Raw genomic sequence first — 26,233 nt, forward strand, 5'->3', positions numbered from 1 at the left:
AAGAGATCCCGAAGGGTCCCGCGCGTCACTTCCGGCCTGGTGTGGGCGGGGGCGAGTATTTATTCTTCCCCCGCCCACCTAGCGGCCTCTTTGTCCGCTGTCCCCTCACCCTGACGCCGTTTGTGCTGCCCGTGCGCCGTCTCAGGGGTGTCGCCTTTGGTGTCTTCTGTCGCATCACGCCGTTTAGCCAGGGAGCAGTGTCAGTGATTTCTAGCGGTGAGTGCGGGGCCCACTGGGGCATTCTGTGTCCTTCGTTGGTCAGACGGCCCCGGGCATTTCAGGGTGCGCCTGGTCTAGCGATATATGTGTGCATTATAGGAGTAGCCGCAGGGCAAGGTTTACGAATTGTGATGCTGTACAGTTTTTCATCACTTTCACAGTGACACTGTATTTAGCTTTAAGAAAGGGCTCGCTCAGAGCGTGGCTCTGTGGGTGTCTTAGTTGAGTTGTAATACGACCATTTGGTGGGCAGCACCATTTGGGCCTACTTGCCCTGCTCCGGGCGTCTTGGGGCACGCCTGATTTTGCTTTGCATGGGGCGTTAGTGAGAGCAGAGCAGCCCAGGAGCTGTTGCTCCAGGGTAAGGGTGGTGCATTTGAGGCTCCCGCTCATCGCACCGCTTGGCTTTCGGAGGGCAGCTTTGTGCCTCGGCAGCGGGATTCTTTGGGATTTGTGTTCACCCATGTCGGTGGAATCGGGGAGGTGCGCCTCGCAACACTAATAATGTTGTGTATTTCGCAATGACTCGGGAGGGTGTCCCGTTGCGCATTTCGTTCGGACCAGTTGAGTCTGTCCCGGGGGAAGACAGTCGGTTTTGGAGGCCCTTGTGTCTCCCGTCGTGCTCAATCCGGGTGAAACTGACAAGACAAAGGGTGTGGGGCCAATGCATGACCTGCTGCCTTACATTACATCCCACCCGCAGCCGAGAATATGGCTCTAGGGAGCACAGGCATGCAGTTGGCCAGGTGGAATGCCTCATGTCGTTGGTTTGGCCCGGTTCTAGGAGCCAACTTTGATTTAGAGAGCGTTCATTGTCTGGCAAGGTGTTCTCAGCAGAGGATTGCTCTGCATCTGCTGCGCGGACGGGATGTTTTTACCATTTGCGCATCGGATTAAGGGTGTACTGGGCACGGTGGCTTGGGTGAGGCTGCACACAGTCTGGTTTCGAAATACGGAATATTGATCTCTTTGAAATGAGTTAGACTGTGATGGTGCCGCAAACTGCTACTGGTGGCACTGTTACTTACCTTGGCTGAACGTGGGCGTTTATTGCTATGTATTCACCAATATTCAAATTGGCATCGCCCAACTTTTACGGCAGGTTACGCTAGAGGGGTTCCATATTTTCTTTTATTTTGCTGATTCAGCACGAACACCATTTTGCTTGTGGAGGTATAGTGCAGAGTGCTATGAGGTATTTACTCTACTGGGTGGCACCATACTGCTTGGGGGGGGGGGTTCCCTGCCTCGCCGGAACCACCCGGAGCGGGCTTCCCTCCACAGCGGAGTTAGGGCAGCGCTGCTGATTTTTGAAAGTCAGGGTGTATGTTGCCTGATTTCCGTTTAGGATTTTATAGAAATGGCAATTGTTTTAAGCATATGCCGGTTTTGGTGCTGCGCACTTCTCCTGTGTGCACTGCCGGTCCCCCACCTTTGGACCTAGGACGCTCTGTAGGTCGGCCCAAGGGAGGATTTTTGCACGTTGTTATGGCCGACATTAGCGAGTCCGCAGTGAATTTGGTTTAACGCGGAGGCCCCCTCACCTTCACGCGGGGGAGAGAGGGCTGTATTTTCGCTCAGGCTTTGTCACGATGTCACGATTACCGGGGATCCGAGATCGTGATAGGGGTATTGAACCGTTTTGATGTATTTGGCCTTGTTTTATTGGTGGTAGAGTCTTTTGGTACACGCGAGTAATGGCGCCAGGGAGCGGCCATCTTGTTGACCGTTGCAGATTTTGGTTTCTGCCTACGTGGGCTAGGGCGCCAGGGTGCGGCCATCTTGACTTCAGTGCGGCTTTAGGGTTCTGCACGCGAGGGCGCCTGGTTGCGGCCATTTTGGCTTTCCTTTCCTTTTCGGGTGGGCTTTACTCCGGGTCAATGGTCAATGTGTAGTAGCCGCCATGTGATGTGAGGATGGTGTTTACTAGGAAGTATGCTTTCTCCTTATGTGATGGTTATTAGTCAGATTCTTGCATTTAAATCTATAGTTATTCTGTTAACAGCTTTTGTTAGTGGCGAGAGTACGGTCTGGGTTTGGATGGCTGCGCGGCTTGGGAGGGAATTCCATGCTCGGGATATTATCCTCTCGCTGTGTCTATTTTCAGGCCGGAGACTCTTCGTTCCTTGTCACGGAGTCTACGCCAGAACTCGGAATTGGGCAAGGTGGGCGCCCGACGCAGATCGGACCGAACGCGTGAGTGTGCAGTTGCTCCTGCAACGTACTGCCAGGCCATGCCGCCCTTCCCCCGCTGTCTCGCGCGGAGGTTTTTTTTTTGTAATTTTTCGGCGCCTCTCGGGCTTCCCGGGGGTTCGCTTTGCCTCCCTTTCGCCCGCTCTACACGTTCTCTGGAATGGTGTTTTACGGGGAGAAGTTGGTTTATCTTGATCTATAACACGTTTTCCCACGCATTAGCACAGCTTTCTATCTTACCGTTTAATCTTCCCTGCGCAGAACCACTTTGTGGGATATTTCATTGCAAGTATGGGCCAGTGTTGTCATCAGTGATGCTCAGGGACCTGGGAGGTTTCAGTTTGAGTCAGTGGTGCTTTTGTGGAACGTGGATGCCATGGGAATTTTTCATGGATTCTTTCTCGACACTCTTTTGACCATACTTGGCTTCGTGGTTGTACTGGATAGAAGCATTACTGTGTCTGGCTGGGGGAACAGGGAAATGGTGCGTGTAACCATGCTGTACCTATGCTGTCTCAGTGAAGAGGGGACGATGGCTAATAGTTATTACACTTTGCGTGAGTCCCTTTGGCTTAGTGTGTGTTAATCCTCCTCTTTCAGTTGGAAGGGGTGAGTTGCCTATGAGCGGATATGCCCCTTGTAGTACACTGAGTTTTTATACTCTGTCATCCACAGCATGCTACAGTGAGGCTGGCCTCATTTCTGTATTCTCTGCAAGTGAGTTGGGATCGTCATCAGGCTCACGTCAGGATGAGATGCTTGTGCACCACAAGCAATACGGTCCGTCAGCGTGCTCAAGGGATAGTTTGTAGTATTATTTCCAAGCACAGCTGCTGGTTTTATCTCTGCATTTATCTGCATTTAACGACATCCACTAAGCCAACTTCCCTGACTTGTCAGGTGGATGTTCTTGCTGCATCATTATCCGGATGCATTGGCTAAAACAACGAGGTGCCAGTCGGGAGGCAGATTGGCTCCTGCAGGCACAGGAAGGCCCGGGTGCAGGCACTCTATGGGTATCTCGGGGGGCAGGTTTACACCATGCTTGGTAGACACTCTTTTATGCCTTCATTTAGCGCGGACTGTACCCGATGGTGTCAGAGCGCTTCACAATAGGAACAGACCTGTGACTTGTAGAGCACTAGAAGTGAACACTTTACAAAGCTAACATAAAGACAGTGGTAATCGTGAGCATACTAAACTAGAGGAAGCAAATGGTGCATTACAGCAGGAAAAGGGACACATGTGCAAGTTACTAAAGCTCACAAAGTACTAGGAGAGGTATACTATTGCTAGGAATGGAGGACCTCGAAAACTAGAACAAACGTTACGTGGGCAATGGTGGCACTTGTGCATGTTCCGGAACCTATCACTATGCAAGAGGTAGCAAGCAGCATGGCACAAGAGAAAAGTGAAGTGTACATGTTTCAATGAGTACCAAACACAGGTAGAAGGATATTTCTCAGTAAATAGCTGACTTTCAAACCACAGGATCACACTGGGAGGACTCACCGGGGGGGGGGGGCATGTCAGTGAGCCAGGGTCTGGGACACCTATTTTCGCCCCAGGCATCATTCTTGTCCCTATGATTGGGGCGCGCAGGTTCGCCCCATAGAAACATTACATTGGTTGTCTACTGGTGTATGTGAGCAGGGCAGGTAGTCCTGTGCATTAATGGAATGTTTTCGCATTTAGAACAACTGATGAGTCTGGGCAATTTGTTATTTGCTAGGCAATACCTGGGCGTTCTCTTAGTAAGCAGTGAAAGAGTGTGGGCAAATCTTACATCCCCTGTGACACATTAGATATGCGTGTCTTTTAACAAAGAGCGTGTCGGGCCATATCATACATGACATGGTAGTTTCCATGTGCTGTAATGGAATGTGTTCTTTTGTACAGCACTGCTACGTCAGTCTCTTTCCATATCGGGCACCTGACTCCCAATTATTGCTACATGTCTGTCTCACACATGCACACTCCAAGATTGGGATACCCCATAAAAGCAGCCTTAACCAGGTTCTTCTTGAGTTCCTTGCTGGTCAAATGGGTGTTGTCAGGGATAGCAGGTTTCCCTCATCTCCTTGGTTTCATTGCTAACACGGAAGTGTCAGTCTTAGCCTTCCCATGTCACTCATAGTGCACCAACAGGATAGGTCACACATGGCAGTGGGAAGTGGGCAGCCATGTTGGGGGTGGCTAGCTCTAGGTGGGCTACGCAAGAAAGCGACATGGTAGTTTCTTATTTTTATGCAACTACTAAGCATGGTCTGAGCCAGCAGATGGGCTGGTTATAGAAGTAGTGCTCCCATTGTAGCAATTATAGTGAGGCATTGGTATCGTCGGGAATTACCAGGCAATCTTCTGCACATTGTCTGAGCTCACTGGGTAGCCCCGCTGATTAGTTGGGTCTGCATAAGCCACTCGTATACCTCCTTTTATATGGCCCACGCTGAGTCATTCTCTTAAATAGATCACAGCCTCACCAGTTTCTTATCCGCAAGGCCAATTGGCACAGAATTTGGGCCTGCTTTAGCCGCTCATTCCTCCTCAGCCTGACCCCACTGAGACCTTTCAAGTCTGGCTCCGCAACAGGTCTGGCTGATACAACGAAGCCTCTACCTGGCTCCATCTCTCTGGACACAGGTTGGTGCGTTTTTGGCTAGTTAGGCGTTTGGTTCGGCTGACCTCACTTGTGGGGGTCCCGAGGTTGGCACGTACATTTTTACAGTCAAATTAACAGCTAGGTTGACACGCAGTGGAGGGCCCTTGACTAGTCCACGGGTATGTAGTATACTTGTAGTATACTTGCAGGTATGCTTTTACCTAGACAGTATTTTATTTGGTGGTTATTCAAGGATTAACGTAGGGTCCCCTCTGCAGTGTTCACATGCCAGGGAATAAGAGGAGGAAGTATTAATTTTCCCAGTTGAACAACATGTATATTCAGTTGTATAGTTTGCTTGGTAAAACGCCATAGGGTCCACGAAGGCCAGGCACAGGGGGACGACTGGTACAAGTGACTAACTTGAGGAGATACTCTACATATTCCTTTATTCTACTACTGCCCTCAACTCGGAGAGGATTGAAGGTTATCTTCACGGGTACATGGGCATTAGACTGGTTTGTCAATCATTAGGGGGGTGCACAGGGGTCTTTTCCAGAAGTCTGTAGGCCAGTACTGGTGACGCACTATATGGTTTTGCTCACAGCAGGGGAGAGGGCCTGTCCGGGTGGGCGGGGCTTCGGGAGCGTCAAGTCTGGACTTCCGTAAGTGTGACATATTGGCCCATGTTGAGACATCCTCACGAGGGGCATCACCAGTTCTTATACTCAGGACGTTTGGCTCTAGGGTGGTGCGGGAGCATTTTACAGGGAACTGTGGGCCTGATTCAGCCACACATACCTCCTCCAGTCTCCCCGCTAGGACCTGGACATAGGTAAGTGCGTTTTGGCCATGGAGGTGATTGTTGTGGCCTGTGTTACTTGTAGGGTCCGGATGTGGGCAGGCTATTTTATCAGCCTCAATTCAACAACTTGGGTTAACACGCGTTGAGGGCCCTGGCTAAGTCCACTGGTAAGCGTTCTCCTGGACAGGATGTTATTTGATCGTTTTAGGTACGAAATAAGGTTTCCTTTTACAGTTTTCATACGCCATTCAGTACGAGTGTTAGAGTAACATTTCTCCTATACACAACATGTATATTTATTTGTATAGGGTGCAGGTCAGCCAAAAGGGGACGATTATTACAAGTGATCATCTATGCCTAAGCTAAACAAGCATTAGAAATGCAATCGGGCTCGGATTTATTTGAGTTTGAGCTAATGGCATTGTAAATGCCAATGTATTGTTGCTATGTGTTATGGAGTGTGTTCATGTGGTGTGTGCTGCCAGTGATCTCCTTGTGAGTGTGAGAATATTGCACCGTTACTGCCTGTGATGTCCTTCTTGTGAGCGTGAGAAGCTTGCACCTCTGCTGCCTGTGGTCTCCTTGTGAGTGTAAGAAGCTTGCACTGCTGCTGCCTGTGATGTCGTTCTTGTGAGTGGGAGAAGATTGCACCTCAGCTGCCTGTGGTCTCCTTGTGAGTGTAAGAAGCTTGCACAGCTGCTGCCTGTGATGTCCTACTCACTACTCTACTCACTACTCACTACTCTACTCACTACTCTACTCACTACTCACTACTCTACTCACTACTTACTACTCTACTCACTACTCTGCACCCACTACTCACTACTCTACTCACTACTCTGCACTCACTACTCAACTCACTACTCACTACTCTACTCACTACTCTACTCACTACTCTACTCACTACTCACTACTCTATTCTACTCACCTCTACTCACTACTCTACTCACTACTCACTACTCTACTCACTACTCTACTCTACTCACTACTCTACTCACTACTCACTACTCTACTCACTACTCACTACTCACTACTCTACTCACCTCATTACTCTACTCACTACTCTACTCACTACTCTACTCACTACTCTACTCACTACTCTACTCACTACTCTACTCACTACTCTGCACCCACTACTCACTACTCTACTCACTACTCTGCACTCACTACTCAACTCACTACTCACTACTCTACTCACTACTCTACTCACTACTCTACTCACTACTCACTACTCTATTCTACTCACCTCTACTCACTACTCTACTCACTACTCTACTCACTACTCTACTCTACTCACTACTCTACTCACTACTCACTACTCTACTCACTACTCACTACTCTACTCACTACTCACTACTCTACTCACCTCATTACTCTACTCACTACTCACCTCACTACTCTACTCACTACTCTACTCACTACTCTACTCACTACTCTACTCACTACTCACCTTACTACTCTACTCACTACTCTACTCACTACTCTACTCACTACTCTACTCACTACTCACCTCACTACTCTACTCACTACTCTACTCTACTCACTGCTCACTACTCTACTCACTACTCTGCACTCACTACTCACTACTCTACTCACTACTCTACTCACTACTCTACTCACTACTCTACTACTCTACTCACTACTCTACTCACTACTCTGCTCACTACTCACTACTCTACTCACTACTCTACTCACTACTCTACTCACTACTCTACTCACTACTCATTACTCCACTCACTACTCTACTCACTACTCTGCACTCACTACTCACTACTCTACTCACTACTCTACTCACTACTCACTACTCTACTCTACTCTACTCACCTCTACTCACTACTCACTACTCACTACTCTACTCACTACTCTACTCACTACTCTACTCACTACTCACCTTACTACTCTACTCACTACTCACCTCACTACTCTACTCACTACTCACTACTCTACTCACTACTCTACTCACTACTCTACTCACTACTCTACTCACTGCTCACTACTCTACTCATTACTCTGCACTCACTACTCACTACTCTACTCACTACTCTACTCACTACTCTACTCACTACTCTACTCACTACTCACTACTCTACTCACTACTCTACTCTACTCACTACTCACTACTCTACTCACTACTCTACTCACTACTCTACTCACTACTCATTACTCCACTCACTACTCTACTCACTACTCTGCACTCACTACTCTACTCACTACTCTACTCACTACTCTACTCACTACTCACTACTCACTACTCTACACTCACTACTCACTACTCTGCACTCACTACTCACTACTCTGCACTCACTACTCACTACTCTACTCACTACTCACTACTCTACTCACTACTCACTACTCACTACTCACTACTCACTACTCACTACTGTAGTCACTACTCACTACTCTACTCACTACTCACTACTCTACTCACTACTCACTACTCTACTCACTACTCACTACTCTACTCACTACTCACTACTCTACTCACTACTCACTACTCTACTCACTACTCACTACTCTACTCACTACTCTACTCACTACTCTACTCACTACTCTACTCACTACTCTACTCACTACTCTACTCACTACTCTGCACTCACTACTCACTACTCACTACTCTACTCACTACTCTACTCACTACTCTACTCACTACTCTACTCACTACTCTACTCACTACTCTACTCACTACTCACTACTCTACTCACTACTCACTACTCTACTCACTACTCACTAGTCTACTCACTACTCTACTCACTACTCTGCACTCACTACTCACTACTCACTACTCTACTCACTACTCATTACTCTCACTACTCTACTCACTACTCTACTCACTACTCTGCACTCACTACTCTGCACTCACTACTCTGCACTCACTACTCTGCACTCACTACTCTGCACTCACTACTCTGCACTCACTACTCTGCACTCACTACTCACTACTCTGCACTCACTACTCACTACTCTACTCACTACTCACTACTCTGCACTCACTACTCACTACTCTGCACTCACTACTCACTACTCTACTCACTACTCACTACTCTACTCACTACTCTACTCTACTCACTACTCACTACTCTACTCACTACTCACTACTCTACTCACTACTCTACTCACTACTCTACTCACTACTCTACTCACTACTCTACTCACTACTCTACTCACTACTCACTACTCTACTCACTACTCACTACTCTACTCACTACTCACTACTCTACTCACTACTCACTACTCTACTCACTACTCTGCACTCACTACTCACTACTCTACTCACTACTCTACTCTACTCACTACTCACTACTCTGCACTCACTACTCACTACTCACTACTCACTACTCTACTCACTACTCACTACTCTACTCACTACTCACTACTCTACTCACTACTCACTACTCTACTCACTACTCTACTCACTACTCTGCACTCACTACTCACTACTCACTACTCACTACTCACTACTCTACTCACTACTCTGCACTCACTACTCTACTCACTACTCACTACTCACTACTCTACTCACTACTCACTACTCACTACTCACTACTCACTACTCACTACTCTACTCACTACTCTGCACTCACTACTCTACTCACTACTCACTACTCACTACTCTACTCACTACTCATTACTCCACTCACTACTCTACTCACTACTCACTACTCTACTCACTACTCTGCACTCACTACTCACTACTCTACTCACTACTCTACTCACTACTCTACTCACTACTCACTACTCTACTCACTACTCATTACTCCACTCACTACTCTACTCACTACTCACTACTCTACTCACTACTCTGCACTCACTACTCACTACTCTACTCACTACTCTACTCACTACTCTACTCACTACTCTACTCACTACTCACTACTCTACTCACTACTCTACTCACTACTCTACTCACTACTCACTACTCACTACTCTACTCACTACTCAACTCACTACTCAACTCACTACTCTACTCACTACTCTACTCACTACTCTACTCACTACTCTGCACTCACTACTCACTACTCACTACTCTACTCACTACTCACTACTCTGCACTCACTACTCTGCACTCACTACTCTGCACTCACTACTCTGCACTCACTACTCTGCACTCACTACTCTGCACTCACTACTCTGCACTCTCTCACTACTCTGCACTCTCTCACTACTCTACTCACTACTCACTACTCACAGTACTGGTAGTACTGGTGGTGGTGGTACTGATGCTTTCTGATTTAAATATTCAAGCAGTACAGCAGTGTCATCCCCCTTAGACTAGGAAAACATATAAGGACAATGCAATGGTGCACACCAATTTGAATTTTTTTCCCCCGCAGCGCATCTGGCCACAGCATAACAGAATCCAAGGCAATTATACAGTCCCTGCGAGTGTGTACGCCATGGATTTCTTCAACAAGGCAGAGGCCTTATTTAAGGCATGTATGGACAGCTTGGTCCCCCTCCTCACCCTATTCCATCCTACACCTGCAGTAGACCCCATGATTACCTTCTATTCGAGGTACACTTATGTGGTTGAAATATGCACAGAGACATAGTTTGGTCGTAACATTGAATACCCCAAAAAAATCCTCGCAATGGAGTTAATAATGGTAACTCGGTTGTCTTTCAGATGTACAGAAAATGTATTTAAATAAATACTGTTTACAAAGATATCGCCCCAGTGGGAGCAGGTTTTTTTTTAAACATAAATTCCAGTGAACAATATATTTGTGGACAATATTAAAGACACAATATGTATACCACACAATATTGTCATAACAATAATCTGGCAACAGACATAGTAAATGTACATTTACCTTTACAATATATGGATAGCCAATATTATGGTCAAGATATGGCTGTAGGTCGATATTTTCATCGCGTTATCATGACGTATGACCGCCCACACTGACCTGCTGCACACTTTTTCACTTAACGATGGGTGTTAGCGTTTGCCCTGTCATGAAAATGTCTTTTCAGCTGCAAAAGGACTGAGCAGAAAGGTCAAGGGAGCAACGTTGTGTTTTCTCCCCCAAACAAAATCAATGTCAGGGCCTAGAACATGATAAGTCATGTTAGAGGGCCACATGCATTCTCAACGGAGACCTATCAATGCAAAGGAGAACAGTGCGGACACCTCCCAGGCTGCAGCCCCTCTTGCCAATCAATGCGTATGCTCATTATGCGGTCTCAGATGAATATTGGTAAAGAGAGGATGAGCTTGAGTCATGTGACTAAAAAAACTGCACCTCACGCGATCAATAGCGGCTCTGTCTTTTTTCAGCCTTGCTCCAGGCAGTCCAAGTGTCTTTTTTTCTTCCTTTCCCCATTCCATCAATATCCTTGTATGAGTTGCTTTATTAAATTAGTGGCACTTAATCCGCCATCACGTTGTCAACATGTGGAGAGCGAACGCGCGTGCAGCCGGCGTTCAGCTGCCCCGGTGGCTGCCTGGCGCGCGACCAGGCAGCTCGCGATGCGGTGCCAAAAGCCGTCTGTGTATGGGTGTCTGCTAGCATCCTCTCTGAAACTTTGATCTTTATGCAAAGGAAAAAACCGTTCGAGGTGGTTCATGCCAATCATAGATGTGTTGTGACAGATGAAAGGAGCATAATTATGCTTGGCTACCAAGCACGAGTGCATTAACACATCCATGGCATTTCATTACAGAGAATGATAGCCGCATGCCTCAACAGAGGCTGGCTCGCTTTAAGTTGGTTAACCTGACAGTGTGGACGAGCATGTATGAGTCATCTTCTCTGAGACTCGCCTGCTTCCTCTCCTCTCGTCATTTTACCTTGAACGCGCTCACCCCTCAGACCATCTGGATTGCATTACACGGGCACTCTGACAGCTCCTAATTAAGATGAATATTCTGCCGTGCGCGTTACCGCTCAGAAAATGCCAACATGGCCGCCTAATGCCCTATGGCATCAAGACTACTACAAAAACATCACCGCGACAACCAATCACCATTCAGATAAGAAAAACACACTCGCGCACTAAGGAATCTGTCTTTCCCGAGCCCTAAAGAAACTTTTTTTTTTTTTTCCTTAACATTAGGATCTCGGAGCTCCACCCCGAGCCCTAAAAACTAATTCTTCCCTTAGAAGCATGTCGGAGAAGTTAGCGGCCAATCAGTGGGCGGTCCATCTATTGCAGTTGATTAAGTGCAAGCATGCACCAAGAGTTGGATCCCAAAAAGCACCCCAGACACACTACGTCCAGTCCGTAGACCGGCCTTGGCTGTTGCGGCCAGCCATTTGTGTGTTGTGGTGCATCCTGTCACAGAATTTACCCTATCCCAGTAGGGGACCAGTGGTTCCACCAGAAGACCAATATGGGAAACTTGTGACACTCAGTTTGTAGTTCGACACCATTATTGGTGTAAGTATCTTAGGTCACAAGCGGTTAGCAGGGCCCGGGCACCTGAGAACAGTCATAGGTGCAGCAAGCAGCATTGGCTTTGTAGTTTGACACGTCATGTGGTGCAGTGTCTTGTGACGGGCACAATGCTATTATTCCCTCTAACCCGTGTGACACCTCGCTGTGCTCAGCAGGGTTAACTTGGCATCTATGTAATTGTCTGGTCATTGTGGCGTAATAATGCATCAGAAGACAAGACCAATAATGAACTTACAGTGGGAATTTACCACCATAAGGCGGGAAGTAGCCGACAGTGGGGGACAGACGATATTGAGCAGTCAGGAACTCCCTCCCGGCTTTGTAGACAAGGCGCTCGGCAGGGGAGGCGTTGGAGCCAGCGTGTAGGAAGTTCCTCTGAGCTTTGCACATTTCAAGGGTGGAGTGTTTTATGACGGACTCCATATCCTTATTCCCTCTAACATGTGGGACACCTTGCTATATGCACCAGGGTCAAGCTCATTTATCAAGGGATTTGCCTGGTCTATGTGACTGGTACGAACCCGATTAGAAGACCACTATGACCACCGGGTGCAACGTTGCACCCAGGGGGACAGGTAAATGTCAGTGGTAGGAATCCACATCAGGCTCCAGTGGCAGGGATCTTGGCAGGGGAGGCCATGGAGCCTGCGTGCAGGAAGATCTGCGCTATGCGTAATTTCATTGGGCAGAGGAGTCTTGACCCATTAGAACTGGGTGCTACACGCCATATTCTCAGGTGTGTTGTGACGGAAGGGTTCATCTGCCCAGTATAAGCATGGAACGATTCTTGCGGGTTAAGGAAAAGTCCCTAGAAATAGCAGGATGTAAGTAGGAATGCCGGCCTTGGTGGGGGGCCCTGGCTGCGACGGTCGCCACACCCAGGGCTGTGGCGGAGTTACAGGGCGATCCAGAGGCCGAAAGGTACCCGGGAGTACCCTCTTCAGGAGCACAAAGGATGCTGAGGCCTAATATCCCCAGGAAGTTTGTGCGGTGGACCCTGGGGTGCGACGGCGCCCCGCTATCCTACGGGCGGTTGGAAACCTGTACAACCTGGGGTCGCTTGAACGCTCCGCCCCTCTTTGGGGGGGCGTGAGCAAGAGGGTGGACCAATGGTTCACCCGAAATGGGAGGGGCTATCTCCTCACCAGAACCGCTAAGCAACGATTGGCTAAGGCCACGTTGCAAATTGGCCCATCAGGTGGTAGGCCGCGAGGGGCGGCTTGCCTTTGGATCATCTGTAAGTTAACCCACCTTGTTGGCATGTTTATTTTATGCTAATAAACCTGCAGCTACTTTTCTCCAACAAAAAGTTGTTTTGTCTGCTTATTTCTGCGACATGCATGTTGCTGCGAGCGGGCTGGTGAGTGGACCGATATTGGCACTATGCAGGCCGACCGACACGTCCCCGCAGGGGACACAAGTAAGAGGGCGGCCCCCATAGTGCCATAAGATGGCACACGGGGCAGCCCAGCGCTAAGAGATCCCGGAGGGTCCCGCGCGTCACTTCCGGCCTGGTGTGGGCAGGGGAGAGTATTTATTCCTCCCCCGCCCACCTAGCGGACTCTTTGTCCGCTGTCCCCTCACCCTGATGCCGTTTCCCTCCCTACCGCATACCCGGCGCTTTCAGGGTGGGGGGGAAATGTCTTCTAATCTTTTCTCATTTGTGTTGCAGGCTGAGTTACAGGGCGATCCAGAGACCGAAAGGTACCCGGGAGTACCCTCTTCAGGAGCACAAAGGATGCGGAGGCCTAATATCTCCAGGAAGTCTGTGCGGTGGACCCTGGGGTGCAACGGCGCCCCGCTATCCTACGGGCGGTTGGAAACCTGTACAACCGGGGGTCGCTTGAACGCTCCGCCACTCTTAGGGGGGGCGTGGGCAAGAGGGTGGACCAATGGTTCACCGGAAATGGGAGGGGCTATCTCCTCACCACAACCGCTAAGCAACGATTGGCTAAGGCCACGTTGCAAATTGGCCCATCAGGTGGTTGGCCGCGAGGGGCGGCTTGCCTTTGGATCGTCTGTAAGATAACCCACCTTGTTGGCATGTGTTTATGCTAATAAACCTGCAGCTACTTTTCTCCAACAAAAAGTTGTCTTGTCTGCTTATTTCTGCGACATGCATGTTGCTGCGAGCGGGCTGGTGAGTGGGCCGATATTGCCACTATGTCCCTCACACATCTCGTCCGCGGGCCGTAGCCGTACTTTGGGGCAGGAATGTTTAATGAGGTGCAGGTCTACACTGTGTAGGGTCTTCGGAGCCCGGCTTGTTCCGTTGCGTCAACGTGCCCCAGACCCTCTTGCCTCATTGGCTGGGTGCCTGCATCAGGTGCAGTGTGGCGTTATGTACTGCCCTTCCACATCAACGGACCGGTGACGTACTGCATGTTGGTAAACTGGGTTCTGGGCTCCTTTCATTCTGCTCGCCTAAAACTCACCCTTGGAGATAGCTGGTGCAGCCTGTGCCAGGTACAAGGTGCTGCGGCCTTGCGTTGCACTTTTTGTGAAGCATATGACATGCCATGCGCAAGAGACTTATGTGCAAACGCTACTGTAAAGGGGCAGCCAGTGGCTCCCCATGTCCCTATGTGACTGACATGTGTACTGGTCCTGTAAATGTATTTGTGTGGTGTTTATTGGAAACTCTAGGCTGCACCGTGCTCACTAACGGCAGTTATTGGCAGGAGAATGCACAACCAGACGTCTTTAAGCAGCCTCTCGTGGCCATTTTCCCACAGAAAGGCACTCCCAACCAGTTGTCCAGAATCAGCTACGCCAACCTCCCACAACACCTGCCAGACACGCATAACCATACCAGCCGCCTAAAGCCACTCACACCCAGACATCAACAATCGCCACGCAGAATCATCTATCCAAAATAGGCACACAGACCTGCAGAATCTGAATGTATGCTACCCACAACCCCCCAGATTGCCTGTGTGCAGAGATGCCTTGTGTAATTAAGTGCTGCTCGGTTTGTGGTTTGGAGTCATCTTCCGGACGGTGGTAGCCAACTGCCCTGGGCAGATTCTACAGCTGTCCTGGGCTGCGGTCTGTTTTATTACATTGGCAGTGTTTGGCCTGAGGTTTTTAAACCCCATCACCGACCGAGGGTTGTATATTATCGGAGTCTCAGCTTCCTAACTGGATACTCTTTTCTTAATTGTTATGTTATGTTAGAGTGCATTTTTTATAGCGCGCGGCTACTCTAAAAGAGTGTCCCGGCGCTTTCCACAGGCAACTTACAGTGTAAAATCAACGTAACAGGTAAAACAGAACCCAAAAAGAGAAAAAGCCACCTAAACAGAATGATTAAAAAGCCAAGTCTTCAAATTCTTCCTGAATTGAAGCAGGTTAGGAGTGCTGCGGAGTGCCAATGGAAGCGCATTCCACAGCTGGGAGGCCTTAAGGCTGAAAGAGCGCCCCCCAATACGGGCCTTCCGCACGCGTGGGACCACAGCAGTGAACAGGGATTCTGAACGCAATGAGCGAGCTGGGCGATAGAAGGCTAGTCTTTTCTTCAGGTATCCTGCGCCTGAGCCAAACAGAGCCTTGTGCACCAGCGTCAGAGATTTAAAAACAATCCGCTTCCGGATTGGAAGCCAATGGAGCGTCTGCAGCAACTCCGAAGCCCGTGCTCGTCTATGCAGACCAAAGATTGCCCGGGCTGCCGAGTTCTGTGCCACCTGCAGGCGCTGAACCAAATAATCCGGGAGGCCTAGGAAAAGGGCGTTGTTAAAGGATGGTCTTCAATAATTTTCGAGCACAAACATCTGCCTTCCGTTATTTATGAAGCCCCGTCACTTGCCCACAAGCGGCGAGACCTATTGGCTTTGCCAATGCTTGTTTCTTCTAGCTATTTATTTTTCCCACCGAGATACTTTACTCCTGAAGGCAATCTTCATCTCCTGGCTTTTACATTCACCAACTATTGTGTCTAGAAACTTTCAACAAAACCAAACTGGTGACTGGTACTTCGATCCCCAAAAACACGCACCCTATTCAGGACTTGCTTATGACTTGATATGCTTACAGTATTTTCCTCTGCAATGGGATCCTTTTTATTGGATCATCTTTGGCATTGTTGGTATGTGTTTGATATTCTGATCTTACTATGGTATTCTGCTTGTGCTTTAATGGGTGAACACAAGCGTTGGCACATTTCCTAATTTTGATCCAACACAGTAAAATGTTTACCAGAATAAGACACCAGCCATAAAGAAAGATGCAAATGCTGGACCAAAGGGTCTTTTTGAGATGTGAAGGTGTACCTCCTCAGCAGTGGAGCACCATGCACCCAACTGAACAGTTGGTGAAGACTTTGGCATAACATAAATTAAAACTACATAACGTGTCACTCTGCACAAGCATATCCACCATAGTCAACCTCTTTTGACATCTCTCACACTAAGCACAGATGAGGATACCGCCATGCTAACACCTCGTCATGGCTGAGGATTATATTGCTTTTCATCCTACCTATAGGACCGCTCCTAATATGTGTCCTGGAACTCCTTATGCGCTCAATCGACCATCGATATAATACTGCTTCTAATTCATCTCATTTTTTGGTATATTCATTATAAGTCAGATGCATCCTTGTCTTTAAATGTAGCCCCTCAAACATACACTGTTCTTTCTTGAAATAGGTTTGCTATGTACAACATTTCTGCCAGAAATGCTACTGACAACCAATAACTAGAAATATAAATGCATGCTTTTTAACTCTCTGTGCTCACATTTTCATTCATCATGATAGTTCCAACTTCTTCCATCACGCTCTTGGCATCACTTGTCCGTTTCCTGTTGATATAAATGACTCCCCCCAGGTAGGTTATCAATCCCACGGATCCTGCGTACAACAACTCCTTTTTGGCTATCTGAACGCAGCGGTCGGGTAGGATCTCCATCAAACCTGTAAAAAAGAAGACAATTATTTTTGGAATTCTCAAACATTTCAAATAAGCAGATAACGTATAATCTAATCGTTTGATTGTACTACATTTTAACATAGGCTGAACCATGTTAGAAAAATAGTGCATCCTAGCAGTGGCCCCTCTATTTTAATCCCACTGGACCCGCCCCCAGAACTCGGACGAGTCTTGGGGGAGGGTCCAGGGGGATTACACTGTGGTGGGGGAGAGGCATTGCACTCACTTGTTCCTTCTCTGCGCATGTGGGTTTGTCCAGCCATTTCAGGCCAGTCAAACCCTAACACGCAGTGAAGCTTTCTCCAGCCCCAGCTGCGTTGCTGGGGCTGGAGAAAGCAGGCACAGGTTCCCAGTGTGCATGGTAGCACAAAGCCCCAGCGCTCAGACCAATCCTCATACTGCTTTCCTGCAGCATTATGATTGGCCGCAGTGCATTCCGGGAGCCTGTGCTCGGAACAGCACGAAGCAGCAGCGGCAATTGGGTACGTAATTTGAAAAATATATATTTTTACTTGGTACCCAGAGCTCCAATCCACCCCACCTCCCGCCTACAGCCTCCAGCCTCCAGCCTGCCCCGCCACTTTGGCAGGGGACGGACTGCTACTGGTGTATCCTATAAGAGATAACATTTAGAAAACGAATCATCATGGAGGATGTTGCCTTATGGCTAGAGAGGTCGACCTCGAAGCTGGGGAAACGGGTTAGAGTCTCTGCAGTAACACCCAACATTGTGTGATTCTGGGCACATCACTTAATCTCCCCGTGCCTAACAAAATCAATGTGGGTTTGTTCTGCATTCCATCCATCAATTGTGTGTCTTTTGCTTTCTCGCCTAAAGTGCGCCAGGTATGCCCAGACGTGGATCCTGGGCTCACTGTGCCACTGGAATCAAGCTATCCGGGCTGGAGAGGGGTGAAACCCCGAAACCGGTCCAAGGATGCTTGTTTCCGGTCCAGGGACGCCCTGGCTTGGCAGTTCAGGCTGGACTGTTCCCATGAGGCACAGGGTCAAGACTGATTTGCATATGGCCAGGTCTAAACTGGGGTGGCATGGTGAACAAAAGAATGATGGATTTAACCCAGATCTCTTGACTGGGGGTGAATGTTTGGATTTGTTCTGCATTCCGTCCATCAATTGTGTGTCTTTTGCCAACAAAATAAATGGTGTCCGTCTGTGATGCAACTGGTGGTCATATAAAGCGTTCTGATACCTTTGGGTTGAGTTTGCGCTATATAAAACCCCCCCCCCCAAAATAATCTTATTTTCCTTTTGAAGTCTGATTAACTTACTGACGTCTATTGTTGTATAAGGAGATGCTATAACATGTCAAGTAATTTACAAGAGTATTTTGAGTAAAAGAAGCCTAGCTGGAGGAACATACTCATAGTCAGTAGCAGAGCCATTCACAACTGGCAATGTCACCTTTTTTGCACTGCGTTTTGGTTTTTTTCGTTCAACCTGCAATTTAGCAAAGCACAGGCTTTGGAAGTGCCTTTTGTACATCAGCCCTCATGTTTCTTTAGCATTTCTAAAACATGCAGTCCAAGCGCCGTGAAAAGTGGTCACTCACCCCAATAAGGCTACTTGTATGTCACAGGTTGAGAAACACCCTCTGCAACACAATTCTATGTCAGGACTGGAGGCTTCGGATTATGCTTATACTTTAAATGTTTTATTACACAGCCGCCATTTTAAAACCTGTAATTGAGACCACACTGGGCTGCCCTAAGGCGTGGAGCAGGCGGGAGCATGCTGGAGCGGCAACTCAACAGGCCAACGATCCGAGCCAGAGGTGAGTCGCAACAGCGCACCAGCGCCGCACGTAGCACAACAGTAGTAAAACCTTTACAAAAACGGCTGAAACCGCCGTGAATAGCACAAAGACATGTAATAAACAATACAGCAGGCATGGGGCAACTCGCAATATAACAATACAGAAAGGGGAAAACACTCATCTGTGGCAGCTGAGCAGCAAAGAAAGAGGATGAGCAAGGGGAGGAAGAAGGATCCTGGTTTATGATTGGCTGTGTGGACTGAGGGATATGTTATCCCTTCTTTGTTTTTTGATGACCACTTTTTCCCCGAGGGTGTTTGGGAATGTGGTCTCATAATCCTCGCCTCTGAGTCCTTAGTAGAATCGAAACTTTCGGTTAAGTTAGTTAGGAAATTTTTCATTAAACAGAGCTCGAGAGTTTCTCAAAGACCAGAGACAGCACCTTACCTGTGATTTGTTGTGCCAGAATCCAGACCGTAAAGATCATACGATTAGAGAAGACCAGAAACTTCAGGGGGGATCAATAGTTGGGAGAGGTAGCATCTCCCTTTAAATACGTTGCAGAGCCAGGATTCCAAAACACCAAATAGGAAAGGGAGGCAGGGTAAGAAGGCAGATCCAACATTAACCTGCCAATAGGTTTCAAGTGACAGGAAACATGGAAGGGGTGGTACCATGAAAGTCCTATTTAATCCTCTTACACTGAAATCAACCTGGACACCGACTATATACACTTGGACTGTGCACCGACCACACACTTTCTTCCTTACAGGCAAGCAGAGAACTTAGGAAGGGGAAGGTAAAAATTGGACTGTGAATGTCAAAAGGAGAGCTGGAAACACACTGGCTACCTGGACTCTGCCCTGACCACACACCTTTTTGCTAACAGGTCCCAAGGCCCTACACTACAGGAAACCAAACGAATACCCAGGAATAGGCAACAGCTCCTAACCACACTGCCGGACATGGAATCCTTGCCCTTATGACGTAAAAAGGGGAAGGATGTAGACTTCCTAAAGCACCTATATGAGCTTATGATATATTAATAACATGGTTGTCTACTGTACCCATAACCGGGAGTCCAGGAGTTAGTTCTGCACAATTACCCATTACTAAGGCTCCACAGCACCTTCTTCAGATAAGATGGCTGACTGCAAGTTACAGCTTTCTTCTGGTCGCTGAAGCATATATTTATGAACATGGATGACTTTACAATTCCATGGTGAACTGGGGCTTTAAAACTTCTAAACTGTCACTGCTGAATGCAGTGGAATGTGCTTAGGAGTCTGGTTCTCCTATTATTTAACTAGTCAGCCTTTATCAGTCAAGGAATTCAAATGTACTTGACCTAATTTTTTACCTATTGCATCTAGGAAGTCCCTCTATAGCCTCCATCTTCTTGCCTCATGCTGCCATGAATCATGTTTTCCATACACAAACATCCTTGATGGGAGAATATTTCATACAATTACCATCCTCTGGGTAAAGTACTATCCACTCCCAATATCTCTTCTGAATAGTATGCCTTTCAACCACAAATATTGGGACTCATCACAGAATCTTCACTACTCTGAAATATGCTAAATTATCCTTCTGTAATCATCTCCATAAAATAGTGGAATTCCCTTCATTAAGTAAGGGTTACCTTACAAAAAAAGGAAAAGAATACCGTAATCTAAATAAATCAGACAATCACAGGCTTGGTATCTCTTCCTCAGCAAAATTATTCATATAAGAAAGCTTTTGATTCTTTTGAAATAGCGTGTCTGGTAATCTGAAAAAGAATACCAGGGTTGGCAAGGAACTGCTTGAAAGGATTTTACGCCTGCCTTTTTTCACGTACTCTGTAGGGGAGCAAGCTACTGCTTGCCTATTAATCTCAAATATAGCTTTAGGCTATGTACAGAAACGCATTGCATAAAAGTTACCTGGAGCATTGCCATATATAGAGCTATGACTCAAGGCCAGAGTTTTAAATTCATGTAGCAACTGGAATCCAAATCCGTTCCCACAGACAGGAGGAAATATGTGCAACTTTTTGGAAATTAAAAACAGCCCTAGCAATAGAGTTCGTTAAAACCTGCAACCATCTTATGTTTAACTCAGAAGTACCAACCAGCACGGCATTGCCATAATCGGACTTGGCCCCAGTCACCACTCTGGCAATGGCAGCTCTGTCATCCTAAGAAAGTATTCGATGGACCTTGCTTCATAACATTTGATGACATATGGATGTCTGGATTATCTTATTCACCTGACTGTTCGTAGTTTGTCACTTGCCCACAAATTACTCACAACGTCTTTACTCTATCCTTTATTGGAATATCTACACCGACGACATAAAAGGAGCACTGGCCAGAGTGCTTCCTTTATAATCAGTGATCAGTGCCAATGAGCATAAACTCAGTCTTTGTAACATTTAAGCTCAATCAACTGGTCTTCTTCCACTCTTGGATCACACAAAACAGCTCTGCTACAATACTCTTGTGTGATTAGGGTTTGTGACAAATTAAATAATACCTTGGTATCATCTGCATTATTTTCAAAACAGAAAGCAAAAGGCACTAGTACCTAATGAGGACGGTAAACCTGCACATTAAAAAAGTGGGGATCTACGGATCACTGTGGCGCCACACTGCGAGTTGTAGTAGTTTTAGATCTATTTTGACCCCCAATAATACTGGACCTTCTGCCTACTAATAATGACGCCAATGTTAAGCCAGCAAGGACTGTAAACAAACCTGTTTTAGTTCTGCAGCTTGCCAAGACCCAAAGAGCCAGCAAAGTGTTGGACACTGTGCTGATTTACAGGGATCCTGGGGAAACAGGGCATCAAAACAAGGGAAGAGGGGAATCTGATGGGACCCAAGAAAGTCTTACAGATTACTCCAAATGCTAGGAAGATTAAACCAAGGAATATCTAACAAGAAGGGTGCACAATACAGGAAGGTATTCTTCATGCTAAGCAGGATAACCTATAAGCTTGCAATGTCCATGCAAAGAGTGATTTTTCTTGTGGCCTTTAATTCTGTCTCTGCCTAACAAACTGACGTGAAACCATCACAGGAAGTTAAAACTCTGCAATGTTCACCATACAAGATATCCCAAAGCAAGATGGCTGTTGGCCCATGCATTCCACTATTGAGCTCATTTTGTGCAATCCCTTTATCTCCTCAATATGGTGACTGTGCATGCAAAATACTGTTTTTAACAGCATACCTACTGCACATAGAACACAGTGCTAGCCCATGGCTGATATCCACACTCTCACTGCCCCAACCCTTTAAAAATAATTCCCTCAAAAAGAGCTCTCTTTAACTAAGTGGTCTCCTGTAGACTAGTTTGATGCCATTTTTGATGCTGAATCCCACCAACCATCAATTATGCTAGGCCTGACACCCTATCACACATTTTTGGTCTATCCAGCAACATCGGGTGACCAAAGGTGCAAATGTGCCATTAGCATTTGCTTACCTTCCAGCATGCCTGTTGGCATGTGAGTGCAACACCCCATCTCTGTCCCTCTAAGTGCATTCAGAGGAAGAAAATTCTGGTAGGTCCCAGAACATCGGCCCCAATTGCTAAGGGCTTCCTGCCTGAAAAGGACACTAGTGACCCACGGGTAAACTAGATTTCACATGAATTTGCTGAACTCTCACATGTTCGGAAATGGGATCACCAACTTTCCCACCACACTTGGGCAATGGCCCGATCATCATGTTAGTCACACTGGCACCTCGCTCCAGGATCCACTTGCCAGGACCCCCCACTGGATATCACTCCCTCCACAGATCCTTTCTTCCTCACAGGGTACACTGGTCTTAGCAAGCAGGAAGGTACTGGTGCTCCAGTCTCTAATGGCAGGTGGTCTTGGAGTTTCCCTGGGTGATGTCCCATCACCCAGCTGGGAGACTGGCCGGCCTTAACTTCCAGTCCTGTTCACAGGCAGAAGTCTTGCAGAGTTCTTTTCCACGCACAGTCTGCTGCTTGGCAGTGGACAATTTTTGGGGCCTCCAGCTCCCCTTCTTATAGTCCATTTCCAGACACCAAATGTGATTTCAGAACTGAGTCTTTAAAGTTTATGTTGGGGGGAGAACGGGGAAGGAGACAGGTCAGGTCACATGTTTGCTTCCTTACTGAAACCCAAATGGGCATTTGAATATATTACGCAGCTGTGGACCGCATAGGATGTGGATGTACACTACCCGGCTGATATACTCACTGTCTTTACCTACTTTTACGCCCACCTATTCCACCACTGTTGACACTTCTTCTGATTTTCATCACTATCTGGATATGGTTGCTCTGGCCTGGTTGGATGATACTGCCCAAGATCAGCTATGCCGGCCTCTTGCGGCGGAGGAGTTATTCTCCATGATAAAGCAACTGAAAAATAGTAGCACCTCTGGTAGTGACAGCCTTCTGGACAAATTTTATAAGGTCTAAAAGAAAGGAACTTGTTTCTATTCTATTGGCTGTTTATGAAGAGGCAGTAGCTGAGGGTTGCCTCCTGCAGTCCTTGAGAGAAGACATTGTCATTACATTACTTACATCTAGGAAGGACCCTTAGGAGTGCGGTTCTTACCGGCCCCTTCTGCTTATCAATGTAGTTAACAAGATCTTGATCAAAGCTCTTGTCAACAGGTTATTGCATGTTTTACCCTACCTCGTTAGACCAGGCCAGGCCAGTCCAGTTTTATACCTGGCAGGTCCACTGCGAATAATTTGTGATCCTTTTTTGCACTTACTCACCAGTTCAACTCAGTTGCTAATAGTAGTTGCTTTTTTAGACGCCACAAAGGCTTTCGACTTGGTAGAGTTCAATTTTATGTTCACTGTGTTAGAACTAATGGGTCTGGGTTGATTTCTCCTGCCGTGGATACGCGTAATTTCTACCATCCCTGAGGCCCGAATACGTTAATGGTGGGCTATCATCATCTACCCCCATCACCCGTGGTACGAGGTAGGGTTGTACCCGGTCTCAGATTTTTTTAGCCCTCACCATGGAGCCTTTAGCTCGTTTTCTACAACAATGTCACCATGGGCAGGGGTCAATTTAGGATTTCGCTACACAATACGATCTATGAATGCAGACAACACCCTTCTCATGGTGCAGCACACGGAAGAGAACCTCAACCCTATTATTAGGGAAATCAAACACTATGGGGGTAGTCAAACAAGCTGAGCCAAGCTTGAGCAGGGGAAGGCAAGACAATAGGTTTCCTGTCACAGGGAGGTGTGACCACCTCTCAGACAGAACTTAGTGTATTGGGACAGTGTGGGGGTGCTTGCCAGCACCACCAGACTGCTTTGAAGGGCACATTTGGTGCCCTCCTTGCATACTCCAGTTGAAACATGTTCAGGGAGCCGTTGGCTCCCACTCTGGTGCAAAACTGGACAAAGGACATGGGAGTATCCTCCCCAGCGTCCAGCGCCACCTGTGGGAGGGTCCCCTGGATCGCCCAAACTCTTTCTCTAGGGTACTTAAGGGATTACTTGTGGTTGATTCCTGAGATTCTTCGTGGAACAAGATTCAGATCAGAAACCACTTCATCTTAAACCGTCTGGGCACTTTGAACTTTCCTGGCCTTCGCTTTGGGAACCAAGACTGCAACTGGGAGACTCCTGCTGCTCCTGGTCTCGTTGTCCTGACAGTCTTCTTGTCATCTGTACCTGTACTTACAGGTTCTTCTACAAGGTTGTGGACCTCCAAGACACCTGAAGAAATCTCTGTTGACGTGAAGGAGTCACTTCCCTGCATCCGCAGGCACCACAACGAATCTGACTGGTCTGTTGTTTCTGAGCTCCTACAGACTCTGAAAGGTTCAGCAACACAAGTGGTGGTTCTGCAACTACCTCATGGCCTGCACTGTCTTCACAGCAAGTTTGAAGTCAGTATCCCTTGTCGGAACCGCTGGAGCAGTACCACTGTGCACCTCGTCGACTTGCCATTGCCAAGGCTTGTTGACTCTCTTCATCTGATATTCGGGCTTCAAGAAGCTCCAGCCTCTAGCATCTCCTGCAGCCAAGATCTTCACCTGCACCGAATTTGCTGCACCGTGAGCCTTCATCCTTTGGTGAGCTGCTCCAGGTCCTCTTGCAACTCCTGTGCCTTTGGTCAGTGGGTCCTCGTGAGGGTCTTTTTTGGCTCCATTGGGCTCCCGTGCTTGCTTGGGGCCTGCTCTGACTTACCTGCTTGTGGTGAGTCACTTGAACCTTGCTGGTCCCAACACTGCACCTTTTTCAACTATTATGTTGGTTGACGTTGCCAAGGCTTGTTGGTGCCCCTGCTGGACACTGACCCTCTAGCTCTTGATATACGAAGTGGGACAGCTCGCGAACGGCTTCTGGTCTTCCACCATCAACTCTCCTGCATCTTCGACATCAGTGGACATTTGTATTCCGTGCCTCCTGGTCACTCCTGAGTGGCATACACTCTGCCTCCTCTGCTTGCAGGTTCCTCTCATCCGAATACACTTTTGGGTTCCACCGGATTCTTTCGCCTTCTTTGCCAGCAGCATCTTCACTAAAGTCTTCCATTGTGGTCTACAGCGGTTTACGAAGCCACTTCTTACCTATGCACCCGGTGTGCCTGGTGTAGATATCTTAGTTCCTGTGTATCCTTCAATCAATCAATCAGAAGTTTGTAAAGCGCAGCTACGCGCCCAAAAACGGTCTCAAGGCGCTGAGGAGGGGAAAGGGAGGCGTGCAGCTCCCGAAAGATCACGGAGCTCCCTCGAAGAGCCAGGTCTTGAGGTCCTTCAAGTACATGGGAAGTGATGGTGTCTGTCAGAGGTGGAGAGGTTTCCATGCCTTGGCAGCGAGGATGCAGAAGGAGCGTCCTGCTGCTCTGGTCTACTTGACGCGAGGTACCTTCGGGACGGAGAGCTGGGCCGAGCAGAGGGAGCATTGGGGTGCGTGGAACATGAGGCTGTGGTTCATGTAGGCGGGTCCGGTGCTGTGAAGGGCCTTGTGGGCGTGGGTGAGAAGCTTGTAGGGGATTCCCCTATCGACGGGGAGCCAGTGTAGTGTCCGTAGGGGTTGGCTGATGTGGCAGTGGCGTGGTAGGTTTAGGACTAGTCTGGCAGCAGCGTTCGACATTCTGAAGTTTGTGGGTGAGGTTCTTGTTGATCCCGACGTAGAGTGCATTGCCGTAAACCAACCTGTTGCTGATAAGGGCGTGAGTGACGGGTTTCCTGTGTTCGTTGGGAATCCAGTTGAAGGTCTTTCGGTGTAGGCGGGGTGACTCTCCAACCTCCCATCTTCCACTGGGTTTCTTCAGCGTCTGCTGGGAAGGGTCCTTCTTAAAAACT

The 26,233-nt window shown here is 47.8% G+C and overlaps 1 protein-coding gene across 1 annotated transcript in view; it reads right to left on the reverse strand.

Moving 5' to 3' along the window:
- The window catches only part of AGPAT2 (1-acylglycerol-3-phosphate O-acyltransferase 2), a 492,970-nt gene that overhangs the window by 202,205 nt on the left and 264,532 nt on the right, over positions 1–26,233 (reverse strand). Inside the window, exon 3 of the mRNA XM_078641925.1 lies at positions 16,955–17,130. Coding sequence (XP_078498051.1) covers positions 16,955–17,130 — 176 coding nt within the window. The remainder of the gene's footprint in view (positions 1–16,954; positions 17,131–26,233) is intronic.

The sequence above is a fragment of the Lissotriton helveticus genome, chromosome 5_1 (genome assembly GCF_964261635.1).
Source record: "Lissotriton helveticus chromosome 5_1, aLisHel1.1, whole genome shotgun sequence".
NCBI lineage: Eukaryota > Metazoa > Chordata > Amphibia > Caudata > Salamandridae > Lissotriton > Lissotriton helveticus.